This window comes from Plectropomus leopardus, chromosome 6, assembly GCF_008729295.1.
Source record: "Plectropomus leopardus isolate mb chromosome 6, YSFRI_Pleo_2.0, whole genome shotgun sequence".
Lineage (NCBI taxonomy): Eukaryota > Metazoa > Chordata > Actinopteri > Perciformes > Serranidae > Plectropomus > Plectropomus leopardus.
In genome coordinates this window covers 27709455-27734841 of record NC_056468.1, presented here as the reverse complement: position 1 = coordinate 27734841, position 25387 = coordinate 27709455, and the positions used below count along the sequence as shown (strand labels likewise).

Below are 25387 nucleotides of genomic sequence, written 5' to 3'. Positions count from 1 at the left end.
TTTGTAGTCGACGCGTTAAAGTTCCGCCCACCGCAAAATCAGCACAGGCCCCCCTCTGATTATTAATATTACACAAAATCCAACTGCATTAAAATATGATCCATTACTTAATACAACATATCTTTATGAACTGTGTCTATGTAGCATTTAAAGTCAGTTGAAAAGAAACCCTGTAAAACCAAAGTTGTGTCATTGTTATGGATAAATAGTGACCTCATCTCAGTCTCCTACCATCTCAGCTGTTGTTGTTTTTTTGTGTTACTGTTTTCAGAAAAATTCAATTGCAAATTGCAATTTGCAGATTTAGAATATTTTTTTTAAAAAAGCTAGTAAAATGTGTAAGGAAAGAAAAAAAAGCCATGGAAAAAACATTAAGAATGATCAACATTAAATGTTTAAAATTATGGTCAAAATCATATTATTTGAGCAACTTCTTTTAATTTAATTTAATTTCTTTATTATTAATTTTTAACTTTCATTTTTTTCTTGTTTTTTATCTTGCTAAATTTTGGGTCATTTCTTCTTTTGCAGCTCATTGCCTTCTTCCAGTGTTTTTGAAAGACATTAAGCCAAGGCTCGGGTTTCAAGGGGTTGAAGGTGATTTTTTTGTGTTACTGATTTCAAACCTCCCTTAATTGCACTGTACAGGTCATAATAATAATAACAATAATGATAACAATAATAAGGATAACAATAGGGAATGTCCTTACATTGCAAATAATGGACTGTTCATCCTATATGGGGAAGTGCAAAACAGGGGGGGCATTTCTTTTTTAAATTTATTTATTTAGGGGAGGTTTTCGTAAACATTTTAAATGCTCTCTATTTATAGCTTCAGGGAAGGTCAAAATTTAAAAAGAAAAAAAGTCACACACCACCCACCCCCTATTCTGTTAAATAAATTACAGTCCCTAAGGCATTTTGATTTATCACATTGAACACTATGTCATGTATTTATCACGTGCAACGCCATTTCACACAAAGGCAAATGTTGTTTTAAGTTAGTTCTTGTGATATAGAAAATATCTGATGTGAGAGCAAACCGCATTTGTCAAATGCAATGGACTATTACAACTGAAACAGCAATATAGGCTACAGTTGATGCATTTACGCATTCACATATGTGATCAATGAAGACTACATATTTGTTTTGTCTCTCTCTTTCTTTCTTCTCAATATTTTGCTATTCTCTTGTGAAACAGGTCCTACGGGCATCAAAAGAATTGGCCTAACATATGGCCCATGGTTTCGGATAATTAATTCCTAGTTGGGACAAGTGATTGTTTATCCTCGGTTGCCTGGCAACATGAGAAAGGTGCACTGCAGGAGCGGGGACGACCCCGGGAAAACTGACGTAAGCCAAACCAGACGGGGCTCCCCTCTCCATCCTACAACCAGCATCCAGGAGACTGCTGCTGCTGTGTTAGAGCTGGCCACTCTAATACACAACCAGTGAAGGCTCCAGTGAGAGATACCGGAGATGGTATCATTTGTGACCGGTGAATGTGGCACCGAGACTGTTTACAAACGGAGACGGACAACCGGCGTATCTCTTCCAGCAGAAGCGCGCACACCGGCGCAGCAGCGGCACACTGCCCGGCACAGGAAACAGACACTCATGTCCAAGTTGAGTGACTCCGGTTTTGAGGAAGACTTGGGATCCTCCCCGATTTCTTCCCCATCTCGGAAAGATGTTTCCCCGCTCTGTTCAGACGAGCCCCCTGCAGGACAGCTGTCCAGCTGGTACCTCCAGTACGGTGACATCGGATTCAAGATCCAGAGAGAGAAAGAGGCCCACTTTCACCCCTGCAAGAGCTTGGCCCGACAGCCACAAGTAAGACAATTTATACAGTTTTAGGGGATGTTCATGACACTGAAATGTTGCCAGACTGAATAGAAACCACAGTATAGAAATGCATAGGCGTAGATTTCTGGGGGAAACGTAGCAGATGACTTTTATTTTGACAGAATCAACGACATTTACACTAGAAATTGGTGCAAAAATTGCATAACAAGATATCAGAATGCAGAATGTTATGATCAAAATTTTCTGGTGGAGGGCCCCAAAAACCAAGTTTCAAATGTGTCCCCCTCATCCACACCCCCAACTTTTGTTAAGAAATCTATGCCCTAAGAAATATGAAATATGTGTTTGTTTTGTATGAATAAGATCACTTGTCTGTCAATTTATTCAGTTAATGTTGACCAAAAATGATACCTTCTTTTCAAAATATACCTACACTAATTAAGAGAACAGCACCTGGAATCCAAAAATTTTATTTTTTCTTCTGAAATAATAGTTTATTTACATGACTTGTGATGGTGCCTCAGAGTCAATAGATTCTCCTGTGCACTGCATAATTTTATGAGGCAACACATATTCCAGTAGAGATTATATTTGATATCTAATCATATTGCTTTTATTATCTACCTCTCAATATCTCTGCATATGTTATGAATAAAAATTTGTACTCTAAAACAGAGTACAAAATTTCAGTAGTCGGTTCTGTAGTGGCTAAATGCATGAATACTTGGGGATCAATGACATGAAAATATTTGGGAAATTGCTGTTAACATGCAATAGCAGGACACAGAAGAGGTCATATATTTCTATATGCACTGTACTAATGGTGTGTGTGTTTTACTCTCAGCTGACTGCAGAAGCACGGTGTAAGCTCGTCAGCTGGCTCATCCCGGTACACAAACATTTCCGTCTGTCCTTTGAGTGCTGCTGCCTGGCGGTGAACATCATGGACAGGTTCATGGCCTCCACGCCGGTGGCTGCTGACTGCTTCCAGCTGCTGGGAGTAACCGCACTCCTTCTGGCCAGCAAACAGGTGAGTCTTTGAGTGTGGTTGATACTTGATGATGAGCCAGTTTGCGTCTTTGGGTTTCATTTTACTCCCTTCCTGTCTCTGTGTCACCCAGGTGGAGGTGTGCTCACCGCGGATCAGCCATCTCTTGTCACTGTGCTGTGATGCCTTCACTAAGGAGCAGCTCTGCAACCTGGAGTGTCTCATCCTCCTCCGTCTTAACTTCCGCCTCGCTGCACCCACCCTGGCCTTTTTCCTGGACTATTACACCAACTGCATTAAGGCTGCTCAGCTTGAGATGGAGAACACAGGTAGTAACAGGCACAAAGTCCAGAATCCAGACACAAAAAGACCCACGCAGTGCAGCAACCTCGCACAAAAGGTGTGCGAGTTGAGCCTGGCAGATTATGCTTTCAACAAATACCCACCATCTCTGACTGCTCGCTGTGCACTGAGGCTAGCCAGTGAGATACTGAAAATTGAAAAAGGGCTTGTTGAGCATGTAACCATCCAGTCACAGGAAGACCATTTGGACAGTTTTGTGGATGAACTACATGCCGAACCATCTGCGAGCTCTGAGCTTTCTGAGGGAGACTCTCAGGCAGTGAAGGGCCACTTCCTGTCTGTGAGTCAGGGCAGCTACAACCACAGTGTGGCCCAGGAATGCAAAGACAACCTGAAGCTGCTGGTTTCATTAAACCAGGAGACATTGGATGTGATGTCTGTTATGTGATTACACAACTCAGATGTTTGCAAAATGCCAAATTCCTCTCCATTTTGGGAGTTTTAGTCTTTGGGTTATTTAACCCTTTGGAACCTGGAACGGCATCACTTTACTTGTGCTGCTTGAACATGCCTTTCACAAGTATTTAAACCTTTGAGCCCTGAGCAAATTGATGCAATTTCAATCACCGACTTGGAAAGAAATGAACTGCAAATTGCAGTTAGTACATCTAGATTTTTTTTTTTTTTAAAGCAAAGGACAATGTCCAGGCGAAAAGAGAAAAGCTAGGGAAAACTATACATGTAATTATTATAATTACATATATTATGGTCCAAACTGATATTTTCAAGTATTTTTTCTAGGTCAATCCTTTATTTTATTTATTTATTTTTTTCTTGTTCTTTTTACTAAATTCTTGCTATTGTTTGGGTCATTTCTTCTTTCGTTGCTCATTGCCATCTTTCAATGTATTTGAACAAAATTAAGCCAATCTGCTCAGGTTAGAAGGGGTTAAAGGTGATGTTCTGGTGCTTATGCAAACTTTGCGCATACCTCATAGACAATCTCTTGATTACAGCCACCGAATGTTTTACAATTTAGCATAGTAATTTTATTTATTTTAATGAGAGTAGGCTATTGTTTTATCAATGAAGTATATTAATATATTCTGGTTATTTTAATTAATTTTGAATCAAAGTCATTATTTCCTGTGTATGCACTGACTTGCTGCAAGTTTACGACTCATGTTACTGTTGTAACCTCTTTAATGAAGGACCTGGGAAATGTGCTGTAATTAATTGTTTTTTTAAATTCCGAAATAAATGATCATTAAATTAATTTGTGTTGGTCTCTGAATGGATAGTTAACCCTTTAAAACTTGGATGGATATTTGTTTTTCTTGTGCTGTGTTCAGATGCCTTTCACAACTATTTAAACCTTTGAAACTTGAGCAAAGAGGTTTAATTTTCAAAAACAGATGACAAGAAAACAACCTGAAAATAACGTTAAGAAGCGAATAGAGAGAAATTAGAAGATTATCACAAAAAGAGTAAATGTCGACTTTATTATATATAGACTAATATATTTATGGTTATGAGAATTTTATGTTCAATATATCATATGTACATATAAACATACATATATACATACATACATACACATATATACACACACATATGTATGTATATATGTGTGTGTGTGTGTGTGTGTGTGTGTGTGTGTATAAATTGCTCATTGTCTTCCTCCCATGTTGGTGAAAGAAATCAAGACGATCTGTTCAGGTTTCAAAGGTTTAAAAGTGGAGTCGTAATTCAAACTCGCAAGCCAATATTTGATGAAAAACCACAAGGCAATTGAAATAAGTCTGACAAAAAATCAGAGACTGGACAATGTGAATATAGAATCATAAAATTTGACAAACTGCACCACCTACAGTTTAATGTTGGTAACTTTATCTGGATTAAATGGGTATAGCAGTGACTATCAGAGTAGATTGCAGAAAATTAGCTCATCAGTCCAGACTGACATGAATCTAAATGTGAGGCTACAGGCCCTCTTTAGGGCGAACAGCAGAAATAAACACTTCTCTCCCAGTATACTAAGTGCTTTTGTGGCTTCTATTGTAGCTGTTTGCCTGGAGGTCAGTTTATCCACATCTTTAATTACCGTTGCATCACTATCCGACACTGACCTGTGCCAACACAGCCTGGTCAATTGAGGCTCTTTCTCTGATAATCCATTACGCGTGGCATCTCAACCTGCTGACACAGTGTCGACCACACAGGCGTATTCAGCGTTAAGGGTCAACATGGCTTACTCTTGTTTGTTTACTAATAGAGGCATTTGTCACCAGTGTTTGCTGAGCTGTCTGCTGTAATAGCCCTTTTCCTTTTCCACTTTGCTTTATATGTGGCAACAGGCCTTGACCTAATATGGATAGGTATTATTTTACGCACAAAATAATGTAAATTACGCACTTAATTTTGAGCACTGAATTAAATGCACGTGAAACAGACATTAGTTTCGACTGTGCCGACGGGCTGCTCTGCCTTAAAACTATCTAGACAAAAGCTAAAGTGTGTTTCATTTTACAAAAACAGAGTCTCTATGTGCACTTCTATCGGGGTGCAGTGAATATTTGGCCGCAGGCGGAGGGAGGGCAGGTCTGACGCAGAGAGCACCTGCTGTAATGGCGCCGCTATGCGCGGTACCACTTCACACTTCAGAAAACCGTTAGTCTGCCCCAATGTAATCTCCGAGGACGCTGACTCTCCCTGGAGACCAAATAAGTGCATTTGATTGGGCCAAAACTATAAGACCGCGGCATGGAGAGACACAAACCGGGAGAATTTCGTCTATATCAGCTCCAAATCAAACCATGGCCCTTCAGTCCTGCAGCAAGACCTGATCTGATGATGATGCAAAGAGACAAAAAGGTGTTTGGTGCGCTCTGTCCCAACCACATGGGCCAACAAGGGAGGAGAGCTACACGGAGCAAAAAGGTATAGCATCTTTTTTATCCTCTGAAGTGATGCGCACAGTACTGCTCTGAGTAGAGATGTTAACAGGCTCTACTTGCAGGATAAACTGGTGCCAAGAAGTAGCAGTCCAGTCAGTTTGTACGTTGAGCTCCCCTACATCATTGAACAAGGTGTGACATATAAGAACTCCATTCACTGCCTTTACGCATGTAAATATAAGGACAGCATGTGTAGAAGTGAATCGCATAGAGAAACTTTTCTTCTGTTGCAGCTTTTTCAACAATTGCATGGGATGATTTGGAAGACTGCGCGTCTGTGGTGAGAAGAGAGAGTGAGTCCCTCGGCTCCCAGGTGAGAAAATAACATGATAAGTACCGCAAATAAATCTCCTCTCAACTAACATCTCGTGTATTTGTGACGCCTGATTTTAACATGTAAATCCAGCAACAAATTATATCTACCTGAGAGTGATGGCGTGATGGCATATCTTCATCACTCCCTGGCTGTTAATGTTTGACACGATGTGCTGGAATTCTTCACGAATGAGACTTCAGTTTGCTCATGACACGCAGGCTTCCGCTAATTGGCTGGACCTCCCAAGTTTTGTCCAGCTCGCCCTGCGCAAAAAAACACATTACACGACGGCACACTCACTGAAATGACCACCAAGATATGTTCTGCCATAACGCCACATCATCCTGCTTGGTCATTGTGGGACTTTCAGGTCTGAGGCTGCTATAATTTCTGTGTGGAATGAGTTTTTAATTACGTATGTCCTCTAATTTACAATTTTACTCGCCTACAGGTGAACGAATCTGATCCAGATGACCAAGACTTTGGAGATTATGCGCTGGATTTTATGGCAGGTAAGTCAAGCAAAGCTGTGGAGATACAACATCACCATCTTAGCTTTGATACTGCACGTTATGTTGTTACTGCTATTAATTTTATATTTTCAATGTTGAGGAAATCCTCAAAACTACACATGCTGACTGAAACAATGTGTGTGTTTTTCTCCTGTCAGATTCTCCTGCCACTCTGGAGAGCAGCCTGTCTCCAGCTGAACTGGTACCATTTCAGGGATGTGTCATTCCCCCCCTCACCCCTCAAAGGTACCTCTCCTCTGAGGACAGTCTGCATCACTCCTGCACAGAGGCAGGCAGCACATCTGCCCAAGAAGAAACTCCATGGGAGGGCATTGCCCAGAGCCAAGGCAGGGCGTTACGAGACTCCGTGGAAGTCAACAATCAGGTAAATCCTTAAGATTTCTTTCTTTCTTTCTTTGATAATCAATGGATCTGAACTGACTGATGGCCTCTGACAAATTAACTGACATTTTTGCTGACACACTCACCAACACACAGTCTTTCAGCTGTGTCATGACTTTATATTTTCAAAATGATGCTCAGAAAAAGACCTTGAGGTCCCTTTACTATCCAACCCCGTCTGTAGTGGCGCCCTCAGAGATTCTTCACAGGGGTGGCCAGATGGGGCCACTGAAAATCTTGGGGTCGCAGACGAAAGCCATAACTGAATTTCAAGAAATCTGTTATGTAATTTAATTATATAGGCTATTTGAAAACTGAGAGTTAGGAAATCATATGCTGATTGGCTACTCATTTTACAATTAATAGTAATATTATAATAATAATAATTAATAGTAATAAAAACTGTCCAGCATACATGGACTAAAATTTTTCATTTTCATTTTCATTCAAATATCAAATATCTTAAGCTGAAAGTTCAAGGGATCCCTTTTAAAACTGCCATGCCAGTTTGTCCCTTTCAAAAATTTTGCTGAAATTTGGAGAATTATTTAGCCCCCTTCCCCACAAGCCAGTTTGACATGTTTAGTATCAATGGATGCCTTAGGTTGTCTAGTTTCACAAGACACCAATATCTTCATGCTGGCTTAAAAACGAGCACATTGCAGCCTCTTAAATACAATAATGTCAGCCTCTATTTTTTTGCCATTGTTTGGTTTGAAAATATGTATAATGGGTAGTTTGTGCAATGGCTGGCACAAGAGGGTTAGACATTTTAAATTTCTATGCATATTCATACTGCATCTTAACACTAAGATGTACATGAATATGTTACACCACGGTAAAGGAAAGGACTCTCATGCTGACAGTGACAGAGGACACACTCTCTGTCACTGTCAGCATGACTGAACATATTGTCTATGTGTGTCTGCAGCTCCATGTGACTCTACACCGGAAACAGGAAGAGATTGAGTCCCTTCAGGAGAGAAACCTTCACCTCAGACAGCTGGCCAGCCGAGCAAAGCACCTGGCCTCAGTGCTTGAAGTGAGTACATCCTGGATGCAATATTAGACCTCTTATGCATGAATAATCAGATATTAATCCTATTTCTGTTGGTCTTCAGAAACTGATGACAGTCAGAGACCCAAATGTGATAGAACCAGTGATGCCTTCTGGTGACAAAATGTCAATGAGTCCCTGTAAGCGGCAGCGACTGGATGAAGGATATGACACTGAGTCATCTGACTCGGTGGAGGACATGCTGAGGGACGTCAGCACACGCTGCAACGCCGTCCTGCATAGCGCCGCACCTGGAACGAGACTACAGCAGGAGTCAGAGACGGTACGCATGTACGGTGCTTTCTCAGGCCTACAGACTTCTATATCAAAGGTCAGCAGCGTGACAGCAGATGGAGCAGAGCCTGAAGAGAGCGTTTCATCTTTCAGGACTTCTATCAGAGAACACTGCACCATACGGACTCAGGTGTTCCCTCACGGACGGGCCTTCACCTCGAGGAGTCAGCAGGGAGGATACCGCTTCCGCTGGGTGCCCAACCACAGCTGAAACCAAAGATAACACGTGTAAACTTGGATCCATTAGTGCTTCTAATTACTGATATGAAGGTGCTATACGTCTATGAAGGAAGTGTGGGTGGGCAGTGAGTGTTAATGCCTAACTAATAATCTATAGTGAGATCTGTAAATGATTAAATAATGTCTTCCTCAGGTAGCTTGTAAGCTAATCAGTCAGAGGAGGTGGAAAGGAAATGACGCTGCCACAGCTTTTGTTTTTAGTGTGTTTCTGTTTACATGCCTGAAAATGTAATGATATATCGCCAAACAAACAAGTAATGTCATGTTTATTTTCACATCTCACAGTGTGTTTTGTATCAGAGAGCAAATCTGATTTTACCAAGTTTGGAAATAAAAGTTATGTTTTATAAAGATGACTGAGAGTTTTATTATTATAATTATTATTATGGAAAGAGGACTGAGGTGATGTTTTAACAAAAGGAAAGAAACTGTTTTCAATGTGAACTTTCCATGTTTGAGCAGTGAATGTGACCTCTTGACCTCCCTTAAGAGGCAGGGACTTCCTTCCCTTTTGTCTCTGTCTGAGTGACTGTGTGGTCTGAAAAGGACACTGAGTCATGATGTATTGCAGTCAACTTCTTAAAATCCTTCATTTTTGTAAATTGATTTAGTTTTTTTCCAGATTGCATGATGCATTGTTCCTTTAAACCTAATGCTTATTACACTTTGGCTCCATAAACAGTGAAAAAAGTCACATCTTTTCCAAAAACATTTCTCATTAATCATATTTTCTATACTTGGATAAAAAAAATTGGAGGAAATAAAAAGAAGCTGAGGAGATGAACTTATCTTTAGAGGATGTGAACTTCTGACCTTTGGGTATCTGTGATGTAATCTTCCTTCAGCATCACTGTTGAGGGCTTTAGCTGTAAAAAGTGGGTTTGTGTGAAGTGGACTGCTCTAGAAGACAATATCGAACCGCAGGTCAGACACCTGTTTAAACTCCCCAAACCTGGGCCTGTTTACTTTAGAGCAGTGAAGGCAGCACTGCAGCCTCAAGGGCTGGGGACAATTTAGAGCACTGCTGCTGCTGTCACAACACAACAACACAAACAAAGATAAGAAGATGCAGATAAACAGATGGAGGTCTGATAACACAGGCCGGATGTTTCGTTTTGGAAAGCTACATGGTAAATCTGCCTGTCTGTCTGTGTCTCTGTCTGAACATTTAGCCATAAAACTACAAGCCTAATAATAATAACTTTGTTTAAAAAGGTCCTTTAAAAATAGAGTTTACAACGTGCTTTGACAAGAAAAGCAAGAGCAGAAGCACAGAAGGCAATATAAGAGCACATAGCTATATATTTATTTCATATTTCTGGATTATAATCATTGATACATTTAATATTACAGCTGGTAAAGGTTGTTCTGATTTGTATGATTTTATGTACTGCTGGGTAGCTTGTGAATCCCCCCTCAAGATAATGTCTTATTTCAATCAATAACTATACTTATAACATGAATATGATGATTATATATCATATTTTTTTGATTATCCTATATTTTATATTATTAGTCTGAATCTCATCTCATGTAGTGGAGTGAAAACAACATTTTCCTCTTGACTGTAGTGGAACAGAACTAGTAAAGTAGCAGAAAATGAGTAAATAGCCTGCATTACTTGGGTAAATAGGAACTTAATGACTTTTCATCACTGACATCCACACCTGACTCACACTGACCCCACTGGCTGACCACAGGCCGCCGTTAACTCGTTAACTTGCTGCTGCCAACGTAAATCAATCAAGACGCTTGTTGTCAGACCTCTAACTGCACAAACCTTCACACCCAGACGCGCCCTAAACCACTTCTACTGCAAACAAATCTGCTGGTGAGAGACCAGCAGCGCTGCGCAGAGCGGCCACAGAGGGCCGAGCTTTGTTTAAGCTGGTTGTGACACATTTGACCGGTTAAGCTACCGCCAAACTGCGGGGCACAATGCGGGAGGGGAGGGGAAAATGCACACACAATGAGTTTCTAAGGTGACTAAAGCTAAACCCGGAGGGAGGCTGCAAACCACTCAGAGTCCCGCGGGAAAAGGGAAAATCATTCATTTTTCTTGCTGATGTAGCCTGGTGATGGTGCAAGACTTTTTGGCAGATATAGTAAAATGTTCAAAGTGAGGATTTAATTTTTCAGCCTTCTTATGCAATAACAGCGTTATCAGGCATATCGAGCAATATGCTGAATTAATAAAAGAATGGAAAAAATTAGACAAACTGTGCAAAACTAAATCTGCGCATAAAGTGACAAATAAGATAGAATTTCTCATTAAAAAAGAGACATACAAAATATCCTATAGCATTTATCAGTTTAATTACCTGAAAATGCCTACATTTTCCTTTAATAATGGCTTTAACCGATAACTTGTTTTCAAGACCAAAATATGCATATTGCTTTTCAAGGGTCAAAGGTGAGATTTTTGTTATTAAGTGTGGATAAACTAGCCTTTATCTTCAGTATGAATATTGGACTACATGTCTGCCTGCTGACGGAGCTCTGATGGAGCTGCTCAGACTCAGCGTGTCTGTCATTGAGAGCACGCACCTGCCGCGCTGTTGCAGGCTCGAGCTCTGGGTGTGAGCGCATATGGAAGTGGCAGGTGGCGAGAACGTGCGCTGCTCGCGCCGTTCAGCCCTCTTAGCGCCAGAGCAGCTCATCATTAGGATGGTGTGGCCCGCGGAGACAGGGCCTTTTCCCGCAAAACCAGGCGATTGTTTAAAGAAGTTACAAGTAAGCTTGAGCATAAATATTTACTAAATTGCATTAATTTTGTTGGTGTTGGTGAATTTGTTTATTTTCATTGTGAAAATTGTATACAAATATTACAAGAATTTATATTTTATTAGTTAAGTAATAAATAACTTTATAATAGTATTAGCCTACATTTTTAGTTTTAGTTTAATTATGTATTGGGATATTTAATTAACAACTAAAATAGGCCCACTCACTAAAATATTTTGCACGAACCCTGGAATAAAATTTAAATTTCAGTTTTGTTGTTAGCCCTCAAATCTTTCATTTTTATTTTATTTTTTTTAATTTCAATTCAGTTATCAAAAATATTTACTTAAATAAAAATATTTCTAAAAATAAAATCAAATAAAAAAACTTTACACAAACTCGATCTTTCGTTTTATTTATTTTTCAAATTTTATTTTAGTAGTTAAAGTATTGTATTTGACAACTGACAAAATAAACTGTGAGCTGCTACCAAGGCTATTGTGTTGACATCATGTATAGGCTATAATCTTACAAAAAACAATACCAGGATACATTGTTACTATGTTAACATTGGCCTGAACAATTTATTATTGTATCCGTGTTTTCTATCATTGTTTTGTCCTTTTTTTCTGCCTATAATTGAAGAATATATTTAAAGAGAATATATATATTCTAATTTTCTTTTAAAGGATTGTTTGCTTTAAATAGCCACCGAGTCTTTCCGTCTTTCCTATTAATAGGCTAATAGTCATATCTAATCATCATTAGTATTTTTATTTGCTTATAATTTTTTCTTCAGCCAAAGGACAGAGGCTATAGCTAAAGGGGTGAGTCAGGCAGTTAAATGATAAATTGTGTATAGACACTAAAGAAATAAAAGTCCGTCCTTGTTTGGGTCATTAACTGATATCATGTTGCCGCCTCCACCTTTAAAACATTACCGCGCTGCTCTTTTTTTCACTGTGTCTATTTGTTTCCATTAGAAACCAGAACGCGGAAGGAATCCCTCAACACGACCAGTTAATTAAAAAAAAAAAAAAAACATACCCGCCAATAGCAGAGCAGAGGACGGGGCTTCCCGCTCCACCTTCCGCTCGGGGACACTATTTAGGAGCCGAGTGCGTCCAGCAGAGCAGACAGACAACAGGTGCACCGGGCAGGACCCGCTCCTCAACCCTGCAGAGAGGGAAGAGGACGAAATTTTTAAAAACTGGAGATGAAACCTACAGGTGGTGATTCATAGACTGGGTGAGTAATTTATATATATCAACAAATAATAACAGCGGAAACAGCCTAATAAGTATTTCCTTATCATTATGACCACCTGCTGCTGCCAGGCAACCTCGTCAAACTCTAAACACATGGCTGTGTCTCTTTGGTTACTGCAACAAGTGGCAAAATTAAACTTATTTTACAGTTAAATGTTATCAAATGACACCTGCAATTCATTACAACATTACTAAAATAATCCCAGATTTTCTGAAAAAGAGATTCCAGTTTTAATTTAAGAAAGTTGCTTTTAAATGAAAATGAGCATCAACATGATTCATGTCTTTTTGTTTTCATAACCAGGACAAAATGAGGAGAATGCTGAGAGATTTTGTGGGAAAGAGGAGACACTGCCCCTTTAAGGTAAGAGGGGAAATAAAGGGAACAATCTACAGTCTGATTTTAAGGTTAAAGTGCTGGCTGCATCCTCCCGTCCAGCCTCTGAGCTGGTGGTGACAGTGTGGCAGTGTACTGCTGCTGGCTGTGTTATGTGACTGACAGCTGTCAGCTGCACGCCTCACTGCTGCTACACACTGACCTCAAACACGCTGCTGACTCAGTCTCATATCACTTGTTAAATCAAAATTTAACAGCTGAATAAAGTCGCGAAAGGAATTAATGAAAAGTGTTAAATTCTGCACTCAGCACGATAAAAAATACAGCTCAACATCAGTTCAACATAGTCAAATCCATTCATTTGCATTTACAGTGGGATGATGAGTCGTGGCTGGTTGGGAGGCAGTGTAATGTTAGCTGACGTTTCCTCTGCCAGCTCACACTGCTCTGCTACCTTAACAGTTACATTTGACTGTACCATTATCACTCATTCCCCAAATGCTATGCGGGCGGATCAAGAGATGCAAGAATCCTTTATCACATTTAGACACTTTGCACAGGAGGGAATGAGCTCAGTTTTAAAACAGAGGATGTTCAATTTAGGCAGCTGGTCTTAAGACATTCACTTTCAAATATTGAGCTTCTGGTGTGACAAAAGGGTAAAAAAAAAGAGAACAATTTAGAAGATAATTTCGTCCAGTATTTCTAATTCGTTTTTCAGCTCTCTGATCGTGGGTGGCTGGTAGGCAGTGTCTTGTTAGCTGGTTGATTCTGTGTGTGCCAGCTTACCTGCTCCTGCCCTCCAACTGTCCATCTAAATCCACGCACAGCAAGCCAGGTTACTTCTGCAATTCACATGAACTTTTATCAATTAAAAACAGCGGAGCCTTCAGAGCTTTGACGAAAAAACTTTTTTTGGCAACCGATCTTAAAATATTCCGACTAAGAGGTGACCAAGGACACTGAAATATCTATTATAAAATGTAAAATGTCAACATCTACTTCAGAATATTGGTGCCAATATGTATTTGTGTTGCATTAATTGTAAGTTGGCATCAACATTCTGCATCTGAAATGTGAATTCATGGTTCAGTTATCAGCATTTGAGATACCATTTTTGCCTTCCTGATACTGATTCCAATACCTGAAATTGCATGTAAGACCATACAGAATACAGATCCGATATCATTGCATAAAAACAAAACAAAACCAAACCAAAAACAAACAGCTGTATACTGCAAACGTTGAAACTAAAGCCTTGCATACTGTACATATTACCTTCTTCTAGTCTTAGATTCTGCCAGTATTGCTTGACATTTTACTAACACTAACGTTAGTGGACATCAATCCTTTATCGCAGCTCTAAAACAGTTCTTGACAGTGGCTGCAAGCATAACTTGCTGTGTAGAATCTGTTTTAAAGCTGCAAGAAATGACATAATATCAGATTAGACTAGTGAACTTGCAGATACTCGATCCAGCATTTTAGGTAATGCTGAAGGCATTTCCAATACTTGTATCGGTATCATAACTACTCTGTTTTTCTTGCTTTTAAAGCATGAAGTGAACAAAAGATCCTCATTACCTAAATAACAGCTATTACATTATTTTATGGTTGGATGGATGTTTAACAATTTTCTGGGTTAAAATCAGTCAAAATAGGCTAAAATGTAATGCTTCACCATCAGAAATCGATTTTAATGTAAACATTAGAAAGAGATGGTACAAGATACAGACTAAGCCAAACTGTACATCTGTAAAAACCCAACACTTCGATGGCTAAACAATCCTTCAGCTGCAGCAGTGGTCAATGTAAGAAATGTTCATTATGATTGTCATTATAAACCACAGGATGGTCCTAACACACACGGACAAACACACACACTCTGACTAGCCTCTGACGACTTGAAGTGGATCTTTTTATCCTGCATGTTTCTGGAGCGAGTCGTCACCCAACCAACACTCACTGTAACAGTTCAGAGTTCAGTCACTGCTTGCTGTCAAAGCACAGGAGACACTGACACACCACGCACAGATGCGTCCAGTGTTCATCTGCATCATAGCTCCACTCGTTTCTTCAGGATGATTTCCCTCACCAACGCCGTCACTTCTTGTCGAACGCTCTGCATGGGCTCGTCCGCTCGCCAGAACCGCACCACTTTCCCCTCTGGATTCACCAAAAACTTCCAGAAGTTCCACTTGGGGATTTTCTTCACAGAATCTGAAGCATAACACATCATTAATGATTATTTCTTCGTGCTTACGTCTAACTAGCCTCACGTAGCCAGACCGATCTTGTGCTGCTGTCTGACTGACTGAGGTGCACATTTAGGTGCTGTAAAAAGATAAAATCAAATCGTAACCTCATAGCAAGTGATGTCAATGGTTAAGTTATGACTTTCAACCTTAAAATATAAAAAATCACCCCTTGGCTACTCTCTCATAGTAGTTAGTGATATAGATAATATTGTCAATATAGAGTATATTGTGATATAGAACATTTCCCTGAAAAGTAATTGGGAAGCTGTTTGGGTGAAATAACCGGATGTTCCAGTAAATTCAGTTCATGGACAGATCAAGATAGCTCATCACATTGATGAAAACATGTTGAAGTGACAGAAACCACATTATAAAGTGTATATTAAATGATGAAAGGGTAGCAGTGCTCTACTGTGGTATGAAAAACGTATGGTTATCATACTGTGAATATTTGCCTAGCTACAGTATATATACTTTATATATAAGTTTAAATACTCTTGAAGGTCAAGGGGGACGTTAGTATAATATATAAACTGTGATGCTGAGCAAGTTGCAGTGTGTGGGATCTACTTTTCTTAAGACTCAAGTGATCCTTTCTAACAGGGGTCGACAGATTATCCGCCTGGGCGATTACTGGGGTCGATATTTGGCATTTTGCTGATTATCTGTATTGGTATTTTAATTTAATGATTGCCAACAAAATCAATTAAAATGTGAAAAGAAAGTGTGAGCATGGGAGGATTTTTTAGTTTGTAAAGCCTCAGGGAGCTCTTTTTATTCATTCATTATTCAAAAGTTGCTGGGCACTTGCTGTATATGATGTTGAATGTTTCGATTAAACATTTGTTAAAGGCATTAAAAGAAAGTTTTGTGTTGGAGTTTGTTATATTCCAAAGTTAAAATTTTGACAAAACAAGATTTTCGTTTTTATTGTAAATGCATCTCGGTTTCAAATATGGGTTATCGCTCTTATTAACTACTAATAGTCAGTATCAGTATCAGCCCTGAAAAAATGATATCGGTCGACCCCTTTCAAGTGCATCTCCATCTGAGACAGTTGGAAGTGTGAATATCTTCTTTAAAAAACAGCTTATACACATTTGTTGAAAAAAAAAAAAGTAAGAATCTTACCAGCATGTGTGCATCCCCTTTCCTCTTCGACTGCCTGACAGACTTTTTACACGTACTTCAATTATGATAAAGCATTTGTTCCAAAAAACCCAACAACTTCTGTTTTGATTCCTTTAGGGTCATTGTAAGTTATAATATTGATAATAATAACAATAACAACAACAATAATAATAATAATAATAGTGTGATGTGGTGATACTGTGTAACCGTATTTTTTTCTGAGATGGCTGTCGTACCTCGAAAATCTCACACCGTTGCAACCCTGGTATCAACATAACACTGGCATAACTGAAGAAATTCACACACTGGATATCAGGAAAGTTCACAACAAAGAATAAAAACGATTTTTTAAAACTTCTTAAGGTGTACAATCAGCAGCTTCTTAATAATCATATTTTAGCAAAACTGTAAGGTGTCACACCCAAAGTAGGCACTTAAGAACTGCTATCAGGTAAAATCCCAAATTAAAACCAAGGTTAACATAAATAACTGCAAGACTTGATATTTCAGTAACTTTAGAAGTTAACAGACAGATGTTTTTCAGATGCATGTCAATAAATATAAATGTTACCATTTTGCATTTAGCCTTTTTTTCTCCGAGGAAGCATAATTATGTATTTTATATGTCATTGCACGTTTTATTTGGGATATGGGTGTTATTGCTGGAAGGCAGGTGTAGGTGAAAACCTTTTTTCTTTCTACACATGCAAAGACTTAGTGAACACTATGGGCTATGTAAGCAAAGAAAACTGGACATCTGTGTTTTATAGGCTGCCTGATTTGAGTTATTTGATCATAAAAATAACATTTAGTTGCAGCCTCATGTGAAAATGTGGTACAGTGAAAGTAAGTAGATCTAGTTTGTGCTTCCTGTCAGACAGCTACAAAAGTTTAGCCATAAATCAGACGTCAGTATAACTTAATGCAAATACTAACATTAGTCATAGTGATGGTGAAGGCCAGTGCAGGTAGGCCTGTCTGTGCAGCCTCATCTTTGTGTCCAGCATGGAGCTGACAGCAGACAGATGTGGTATGTGGTTTTGTGTGCTGACCTGTGATGAACTTGAAGGCAGGGTCAGCCTCTGAGCCCATTATTTTGATCCTGCTGAAGAAGGGAAAGGTGACGCCGTAGGTGGACTTGGCGAAAGCCTCGATGTCCCGGCTGGTCCCGGTTTCTGTGTCCCCGAACTGTCCACAGGGGAAGGCCAGCACGTTAAAGTGCGAGGTGCCCAGCTCCCGGTGCAGCTCCTGCAGAGACAAGTAGTTCGCCTCCGTCTGCTCGCTGTGACTCGCCACGTTTACAACCAAAGACGCCTGAACAGGAGGAGAAAAAACAGGCTGCAATTATCTGTGAAATGCTGACAGAAAAACGTATTCATGCAAAGAAACACACCGTGAAATGACACTGGATGACTTGGACACATTTTGCACAGATTTTTTGTCAAACTGCTGCGCCTGGTGATGATGTGGACTTACTTTTCCTCGGTACTTCTCCAGAGACACCGTCCTCCCCTTCGCGTCTTTGACCTCAAACGCATAAAAATCAGTGTGTTTCTTCGGCTTCATCAGCTGAGTCTGCAGGAGGAACAAACAGCCGACACCCACCGTCATGCTCAGCAGGACCCTCAGCTTCTTCGCTTTCGGGTTGGAGGACTTGGTCGGGTAGCCCCCTAACGCCTCCATCTTGGAGGGGGAAGAAGAAACCGAAGTTGGAGCGGAGGCTCCTGCATAAAGTTTTGGGGCGGATCGATAAAAAGCAGCTGAGTAAAGCCAGTAAACACAACGACGGTACCGGAAATTACGCGCCAATTCCTCCAAAATAAGTAAATTAAGCGTTCTCTGCTCGTGTCGCCGTGTAGGTTTTGTACACGTTTGCACAATACAACACTATGCAGCCGTTCGGCTGTTCTGCAGATACTGCAAATAAAAACGTAATTTTAACTCATTTATTTGTTTGTTTTATTGTTGCAGAGATGCCACTTCAAGTTTTATTGTACTTTGTATAATAACAGGAAGGTCAATTCTGATTCAGTAAAATGTATCCGTTTGATAATAATATTAAATGATTTCTCAAATTATTTTGGTGCAAAACGTGTGCTGCTGTGCAGGGGCGTAGCACAAACGTATGGGCCCATGAGCAGTTTCTGTGGGCCGTCCCATCCTTCCGCTCTTGATTTATGTCTCTCTCATGTAGCCTACCTTTTGATTACTTTTGAAGCTAATTTCCTGTCTTGTCTTTCTTTCTTACTTCTCTTTATTTGGAACACCAATTTCTCTTCATTATGGAAAGATATAAGCAGTATAAGCAGTTGAGCACTCAGCTCTGGGCGAGTTTAGGGATAAATTCAAGTTCAGGGGTGGACTAAACTACTTTACACCTTTAAGGGGCAAGAGGGGACCCAGAGAGCTTCCACTAAACTTCTATATAAAGTTCAGTTGTTCAACCAATTTATTCCACCTGTTTGAATATATTTATGGCACACATTTATGACACTGATTGCCCAGCTCCCCTTTCACTGGGACTCACTTAATATTTCAAACCTCAACAACACAGCAGCAGCAGCTGTCATAGTGGAAGGGAAAGTGGGACTGATTACCCAGGGCCCAAATGGAATCAGTCCCACTTTCCCTTCCACTATGACTTCTGGTGCTGTGTGTTGTTCAGATTTAAAATATGAAGTGAGAAAGCATGATTAGGTGCTTTTAGCTACAGTAGCTTAATTCAAGCATGATTATGATTGCTTACAAAAATAACTATAGCTACATATTAGCTTTGGTGATAATAAACCTATATTGTGTGCTGTTAAAGTGCGCTGTAATTAAAATAGAATGTACAGTATAATTTGTTGGACTGGGGAAATAAAAAGAAAAAAGGCATTGCAATGCTTTTGCTTTGAAAGTTTTAACCGGAAGTTTTGCTTTTTGCATTTCGTGCTTGGTTTGAAGTTTATGGAGGTATGGACTTCATGTCAGTTTACTGTGTTTTAAAATTATTGAGACTACCTTTATTTTTTGTTTATCTATTTATTTACGAAACGTATTCATTTACATTATCATGGATACATACATCACTGAGATAAAATACACAAAAATGACAATAGGAAATAAAAAGACATACAAAATCAGAATAATGTAGGTATCATTTATTTTTTGTTTTTGTGTTTTTTGTCTTCTCAGGGACAAAACAACGCATGTCAGGTCTCTTATAAGCGCTTCAGGAGGCGGATCATCAGGCGGAGCAGTTTTGATGGTGCTGGTCCTGCAGCCAGTACACCGCTGGTCACTGGGCGGCAGTGTGAGCTCAGCTTTGAGTTTGACACAGTCTGTCAGAGACTCGAGCTGGAGTCACCACCGAGACACCGTGAACCAGCAGAGAGAGACCTGCATGGAAAACTACAAGGTATTTAAACCACACATCACCTCATAGAAAGATGTAGATCTACCTGTCTCTGTCTCCCTGCCTTTACATGACTATGCTATTTTAAGAAGTACAAGCTTGCCTGCAAACACCATTTTAAAAGTCTGATTTTAATCAATATATAAACCATAACTATCATTCTTGTTCTTTGCCACAACTTTACTGTAAATACACAAGATTAACAAAGCTCCACCTGCAAGGGGCCTGATGATGGTTTATTGCAGGGTATTATACTTTTCTATACTTTCTGTTTGTTGTTTTTTTTAATTGTTTATGTATTATTATTAATATAAATATTTTTGTAATGCTGTTATTATTATTATTAGTGGTAGTGGTATTCATTTTATCTTATTTTATTTTATTTTATTTTTTTTTTTTTCCTACTGCATGTAAAGCAGCCTTGTTATTATTATTATTATTATTATCAGCCTTGTTATTATTATTATTATTATTATTATTATATTAGTAGTAGTATTGCATTTTTGTAGTAGTAGTAGTAGTACTACATTTTGCAAGTTATTATTATTATTATTATAGTAGTAGTAGTGCATTTTTTATATTCCTGGATATGAACAAAATGCAATAACGCTAAAAAAATGCTTTTGTAATTTATAGGTCAATAAGTTGTGTAATCTGGAGCATGCCTCAGCTGTTACAGCTAAGTGTTGCATGTAAGTGAGCAGGCAGTGTTGCAGAGTAACATTTGTGGTTCAGCTGTAACTGCCTTCACCAGTATACCACCATATTTCAGGGCTGATTGCTAAAAAAATATATATACCATCTTGTTTTTTTTTTTAAATAAATGAGCACAAGCTGATAAATCACCAACATAATTTTTTATAATGACATCAACAGTGAATCAGTCACAATGCAAAAGTGATTTGTTTTTGTTATGTTGTCAGAATACACCCACTTATTACATGCACCTCATTACTTATCAACTTCACCTAAGACTGGGGCAACACACTCTGTTATCTTCACCATTATATCAGCCCCGTCTCACTGTGTGGAATCATTGCAGCATTGTTTTGTGATGGCATGTTTTCTGTGATATCACCTTTCCTCATCAGAGACGGCATCAGTGGGAGGAGTGTCCCACTGCAGGACTGTCACACCACCAAACACGCCATGCACCTTCACTGCCAGGGGACGGCCTGCCATAGAAAAAGCCCCAGAACAGGTTTGCTTAAGGAACTTGTACCATCAGTTTCTTTGTGTGTTTATTATTTTGAATTTGTTCCATTGGAGCTCAGACTCCCTCCCACTGGCTGTCTGTCTTTCTTACACAATCATATCAAGTACAATGTTGAAAACTGTGTAAGAAGACAGAAAACACAATCAAGGTTGTTTTTTTCTTTGTTTTGTTTTTGTTTTGGAAGCTTCAGTTACAATAGCAGAGAAAACATTTTGTTTCTTTTTCACCTGTTTTTCTTAAGCAAGATCACTTAAGGTGAAATATGAAAGGTGAAAAACATCCCAGTTATATCACAGCAAGAATGGGATAGTACTCTATATAACTTCATGCAGTTTATGCCATTATGCCACAAAATACATGGAATATGTCCCCCCTCTGCCAGAAAAAGATGAGATTTGTTTGAAGAAAGCATCATGTAAAGACTAAATCTAATAATAGCTAAACATTTTTGCAGGGGTGGGTATGGAGAGCTGCTGTTCAAGAACCTGGAAATGCCCAACAAGCTGGTACATTATGAATGTTTTTCCTTTACTACATTTTTACATTAATACTCAAACACAAAAAAGAGATGGTTGCTGATCTGAATGACCCACTGAGTGATACTACTGCATCTTTTAGAGCTTATGGGAAGTGTTTGGTGTTTTTTTTAATTTCTTTTTTGAGAAAGACAGCAGTGTGATTGCAATGAGTGAGAATTGATGCAAACCAGTAAACCAAAGATGTATCGCACTGGATGTCAAAATGTGTGTTGTGTAACTGTGTTTTCATGTAATATTTTTCAATTGTAGGTTCTCACGAGAGAAGACATGCTTTGCAGCCATTTGCAGTTTTGGACAAAGCTGTGAGTCTGCGAGGACAGTCAGTAATAAAGTTAGCGGCACCATCACTGCTGAATGACTTCTGTAAGAGAAAGTTCAAATCCTGCAAAAGATAACTACACTGAAAACCTCTCAGTGCTGTCTGTGTTGAAAGAACACATCATTGAAAATCACGTGTAGCAGAGCAAGCACAGAGCACACTCATGCTGTTCTGTGGTGAAATATTATCAGTCAGTTGAGTCTCATTCTGCTTTTCATTGTCTGACTCAGTCTAACCTCTGCAGCCCTTCTCTCTGTTCCATCTCTTCCCTTTCAGACACTGATCTCCTCGACTGCAGTAGTAAGGGTTTTGTTGCATTAGCGCTGGGCTCTTCTGTTTACCTCTGGAATTCAGAAACTTGTGCTCTGGTGGGATATTTGGACCCGAGTCCACAACCCGGCAGGCCGCACAACCAGACACAGTCCATCTCGTGTCTGAGCTGGAGCAGAGATGGCCGCGTTCTGTGCGTTGGGACAAGGCGAGGGGAGATACAGGTAAATGCTTTGGAGCTTAAAGTAAATGAGTAGAAAGAAGATGGAAACTGATCGACACAGACTGTGGTGTGGGGGGCTGTGAGAGGAGAAGTGTGACACCTAATTAAATCAGCAGCATGACTGTTTGTGGTCTCTCTCTCTCTTTGACATTTTAGTTGTGGGATGTTGAACACAAGAAGTGTATGAGGTGTCTGCCATCCCACACGTCTGTGGTCAGAGCTCTTTCCTGGAAACAGCAGTTACTCAGCAGGTTTGTGTTCTGTGCAGAGAATGAGCGTTAAAACATTTTTAGTGTATAACAACTACACACGTCTATACTGGTTCAACAAGCAAAAAGAAATGTAGCTGGTATGATGAGGACATCACTGTGAATATAAAGTATTGATGCAGTGGAATGACAGTTTCATCATCTTACAGCGGCTCCCTTCTCGGACATATCCATCACCTCGACCCTCGGGCTCAAACATCTCTGGTGGGCGCAGCCGTCCAGAAGGAGGCGATCTGCAGCCTTCAGTGGTCACCAGGAGACGAATGGCTGGCCAGCGGCTCCTCAGAAGGCCTCCTCCGTGTTTGGGATAGAGACATTGCAGGGCTCACTAGGTCACGTCAGCCAGTCACTACAGTGAAACAGCCCAGTGGTGTTAAGGTCAGTGTATGCTTCGTGACTGGGACTTAAAATCGAAACATGCACACGCACATTTGTCAGCTAGTGCTGTCCTCCTGACAAAACTTCTCTTCAATGCATTAACAATCAACTGGTAAAATATTAATTAAATGCATTGTTTCAGAATCCCACTTACATGTCGACAGGTTGTGTAAGCTCAATATGGTGTTACAGAAATGTCACTGATCAACAATCTTGTTCTTTTGGGGGAAAGTAGAAGATGTACCACTCACCTCTATTAGAAATTAGGAGGGAAGCTTGTCTGCTGTATTGTGGAAAATTTAAACAGAGACTAAAAGTCTACAGCCAGACTAGCGGTGGCAGTGTGCTCAGCGATGATTTGAGATAAAAGCTAATGTCAGCATGCTAACCTACTCAAAATGACAATGTTAACATGGTGATATTTAGTTTGCCGTGTTTACCATCTTACGTAGTTTAGTTTGTTGGCTAACATTTGCAGGTGTTTAGTCATAAATTATAACAATTCATCCTGAGGTGAACAGGAATTTCACCAGATTTTATGGCAATCCATTCAACAGTTAAGCTAAGATTTTCCAGTGCAGGATGATGAACAGCCTCTAACCCTTTTTAGACTGTATATGGCCTAAAGGTAGTCATACTTAAGTAAATTGAGTTTAAAAATACTGGAAAGTGGGTGGGTATGCTCAAAGGTTCAGCTGTTATTATACAGCACTTTTAGAAATATTGTTAGTTGATCCCGTAACTATTCAAGGGGTGGTTTGCTTTAACCACCAGATAACTGCTGACTATTGTATGCTTTTGTATTTTATGTGTTTAGGCGATGGGATGGTGTCCATGGCAGAGAAAGATGATCGCCACAGGAGGCGGATGGAAAGACGGAGAGCTAAGAATCTGGGACACAGATTCGGGGACTTGTGTGACTTCTGCCTACACAAATTCACAGGTGCTTAAGACTCGGACATATTTATACTGTATATGAATATCAGATGGACTTCTCATAACGACTCCCACTGCAGATCTGTTCTCTACAATGGGCTGAAAAGAGGAGATATCTGGTCACAGGTCACGGCCTTCCTCATCATCAAGTTCACTGCTGGTCCTGGGAGTCTCCCTCCCTCAGCCCCGTCGACAAGCTCACAGGTAAGATCCTGAAATATGATTAATGTACTGATAACAGCTCTCAAAACATTCACAACAGCTTCATAGGAATAAATGAACATTACACATGCTGAGTAATAGTATGACAGCATCAGTGTGACAGTTGTATCATTGCTGAGATATTTCATAGCCATTGAAAACTGACTCATTTGTGCAAGGGCTTCCAGTGAATGTGAAACTATGAATCAAACATATCAAAAGTCACTACATTTGGGATGTCACATTTTCCTGAGTTATTGTGCATTGTCAGAGGCAAAGACAGACCCACTCGTGAAAATTTCTGTTGTACTTCACTAATAATTTTGCCATCAATCAAAGAAATTTAAGGCTCTTTGGGACTCCTATTTAATCTGCAATGTCTTACTTTTTTGTATTTCGTTGTGCTTTTCTCTAGATTGAATGCATTAAAATTTGCATGATGCAAAACTTTTGTATTTTGATGTGATGCAAATTATAACAAATGCAAGTGAAACCGATTGCTTGAAAACACAAGCATCATAGTCCAGTGTTTATCCCATCTGTTTAGTAATTCTTTGTCAAAACCAGTGCTTCTTCATTTTCTCCTGGTGAAATTAACCATTGAGACACCTTGTTTGGCAAGTGGAAAGGTATTTAATCATAAAACCTCATTCATGTTGTGTCTTTTTATTTTTAGGTCATTCCAACCGAGTCCTGCACTTGGCCTTAAACCCTGAAAACACTCAGATTTTCTCTGCTGGAGCAGACCAGCAGTTTCACATCTGGAACATGTAATTATCAACATCACTGAACGTTGTCGGTGAATGTTGTTGGAGTGTAAAACCTGTCCACAGATAAGCAGCTTTCATGGTAATGCCACTGTGTTTTCTCCCCCCTTCTCTGAAATAACCACAATGAGATGTTATAAACCACAATAAAACTAGGCTATGATAGTTCATGCACCACAGTTTCAGGGTTAAATACCACAATAAAAGGTTACTTAAATTCTATACAATATGTTACTTTATTAACTGCAGATAAGTCTTAAAGCCTCCGGGAACCCAAA

The 25387-nt window shown here is 39.5% G+C and overlaps 4 protein-coding genes across 4 annotated transcripts; 3 read left to right on the top strand and 1 right to left on the bottom strand.

The window, feature by feature from the left end:
- The first annotated feature begins 1480 nt into the window (after positions 1–1480).
- Positions 1481–3546, top strand: LOC121943995 (cyclin-O). The gene is made up of 3 exons (XM_042487633.1): positions 1481–1834; positions 2652–2837; positions 2929–3546. The coding sequence occupies exons 1-3, from the start codon at positions 1481–1483 to the stop codon at positions 3544–3546; spliced, it is 1158 nt and encodes a 385-aa protein (XP_042343567.1).
- Positions 3547–5954: 2408 nt separating this feature from the next.
- LOC121943973 (multicilin) lies at positions 5955–8847 on the top strand. The gene is made up of 7 exons (XM_042487594.1): positions 5955–6038; positions 6118–6187; positions 6289–6368; positions 6823–6883; positions 7042–7268; positions 8217–8327; positions 8407–8847. The coding sequence occupies exons 1-7, from the start codon at positions 5955–5957 to the stop codon at positions 8845–8847; spliced, it is 1074 nt and encodes a 357-aa protein (XP_042343528.1).
- A 2618-nt stretch (positions 8848–11465) lies between these two features.
- Positions 11466–25373, top strand: LOC121944700 (cell division cycle protein 20 homolog B-like). The gene is made up of 12 exons (XM_042488588.1): positions 11466–11609; positions 13173–13232; positions 19772–19994; positions 21083–21192; positions 21662–21713; positions 21996–22109; positions 22342–22559; positions 22715–22809; positions 22977–23205; positions 24023–24148; positions 24222–24345; positions 25019–25373. Exons 1-12 carry the CDS (start codon positions 11466–11468, stop codon positions 25114–25116), a joined length of 1593 nt encoding a protein of 530 aa, XP_042344522.1. The 3' UTR covers positions 25117–25373.
- gpx8 (glutathione peroxidase 8 (putative)) lies at positions 14876–18343 on the bottom strand. The gene is made up of 3 exons (XM_042488360.1): positions 18071–18343; positions 17647–17908; positions 14876–15425 (listed from the first exon to the last, which is right to left on the bottom strand). Exons 1-3 carry the CDS (start codon positions 18275–18277, stop codon positions 15262–15264), a joined length of 633 nt encoding a protein of 210 aa, XP_042344294.1. The 5' UTR covers positions 18278–18343; the 3' UTR covers positions 14876–15261.
- Positions 25374–25387: the final 14 nt, after the last annotated feature.

Coding starts and splice junctions, on each gene's coding strand:
- LOC121943995 (XM_042487633.1), top strand. CDS start 1,481: ATGGTATCATTTGTGACCGGTGAATGTGGCACCGAGACTGTTTACAAA. Junction 1,835..2,651: donor GCTTGGCCCGACAGCCACAA/GTAAGACAATTT, acceptor TTTTACTCTCAG/CTGACTGCAGAAGCACGGTG. Junction 2,838..2,928: donor TCCTTCTGGCCAGCAAACAG/GTGAGTCTTTGA, acceptor TGTGTCACCCAG/GTGGAGGTGTGCTCACCGCG.
- gpx8 (XM_042488360.1), bottom strand. CDS start 18,277: ATGGAGGCGTTAGGGGGCTACCCGACCAAGTCCTCCAACCCGAAAGCG. Junction 17,909..18,070: donor TGGAGAAGTACCGAGGAAAA/GTAAGTCCACAT, acceptor CCTCCTGTTCAG/GCGTCTTTGGTTGTAAACGT. Junction 15,426..17,646: donor TGCCTTCAAGTTCATCACAG/GTCAGCACACAA, acceptor GTTATGCTTCAG/ATTCTGTGAAGAAAATCCCC.
- LOC121943973 (XM_042487594.1), top strand. CDS start 5,955: ATGCAAAGAGACAAAAAGGTGTTTGGTGCGCTCTGTCCCAACCACATG. Junction 6,369..6,822: donor GTGAGTCCCTCGGCTCCCAG/GTGAGAAAATAA, acceptor ACTCGCCTACAG/GTGAACGAATCTGATCCAGA. Junction 6,884..7,041: donor TGCGCTGGATTTTATGGCAG/GTAAGTCAAGCA, acceptor TTCTCCTGTCAG/ATTCTCCTGCCACTCTGGAG.
- LOC121944700 (XM_042488588.1), top strand. CDS start 11,466: ATGGAAGTGGCAGGTGGCGAGAACGTGCGCTGCTCGCGCCGTTCAGCC. Junction 19,995..21,082: donor CCTGCATGGAAAACTACAAG/GTATTTAAACCA, acceptor TTTCCTCATCAG/AGACGGCATCAGTGGGAGGA. Junction 22,110..22,341: donor ATCACTGCTGAATGACTTCT/GTAAGAGAAAGT, acceptor CTTCCCTTTCAG/ACACTGATCTCCTCGACTGC.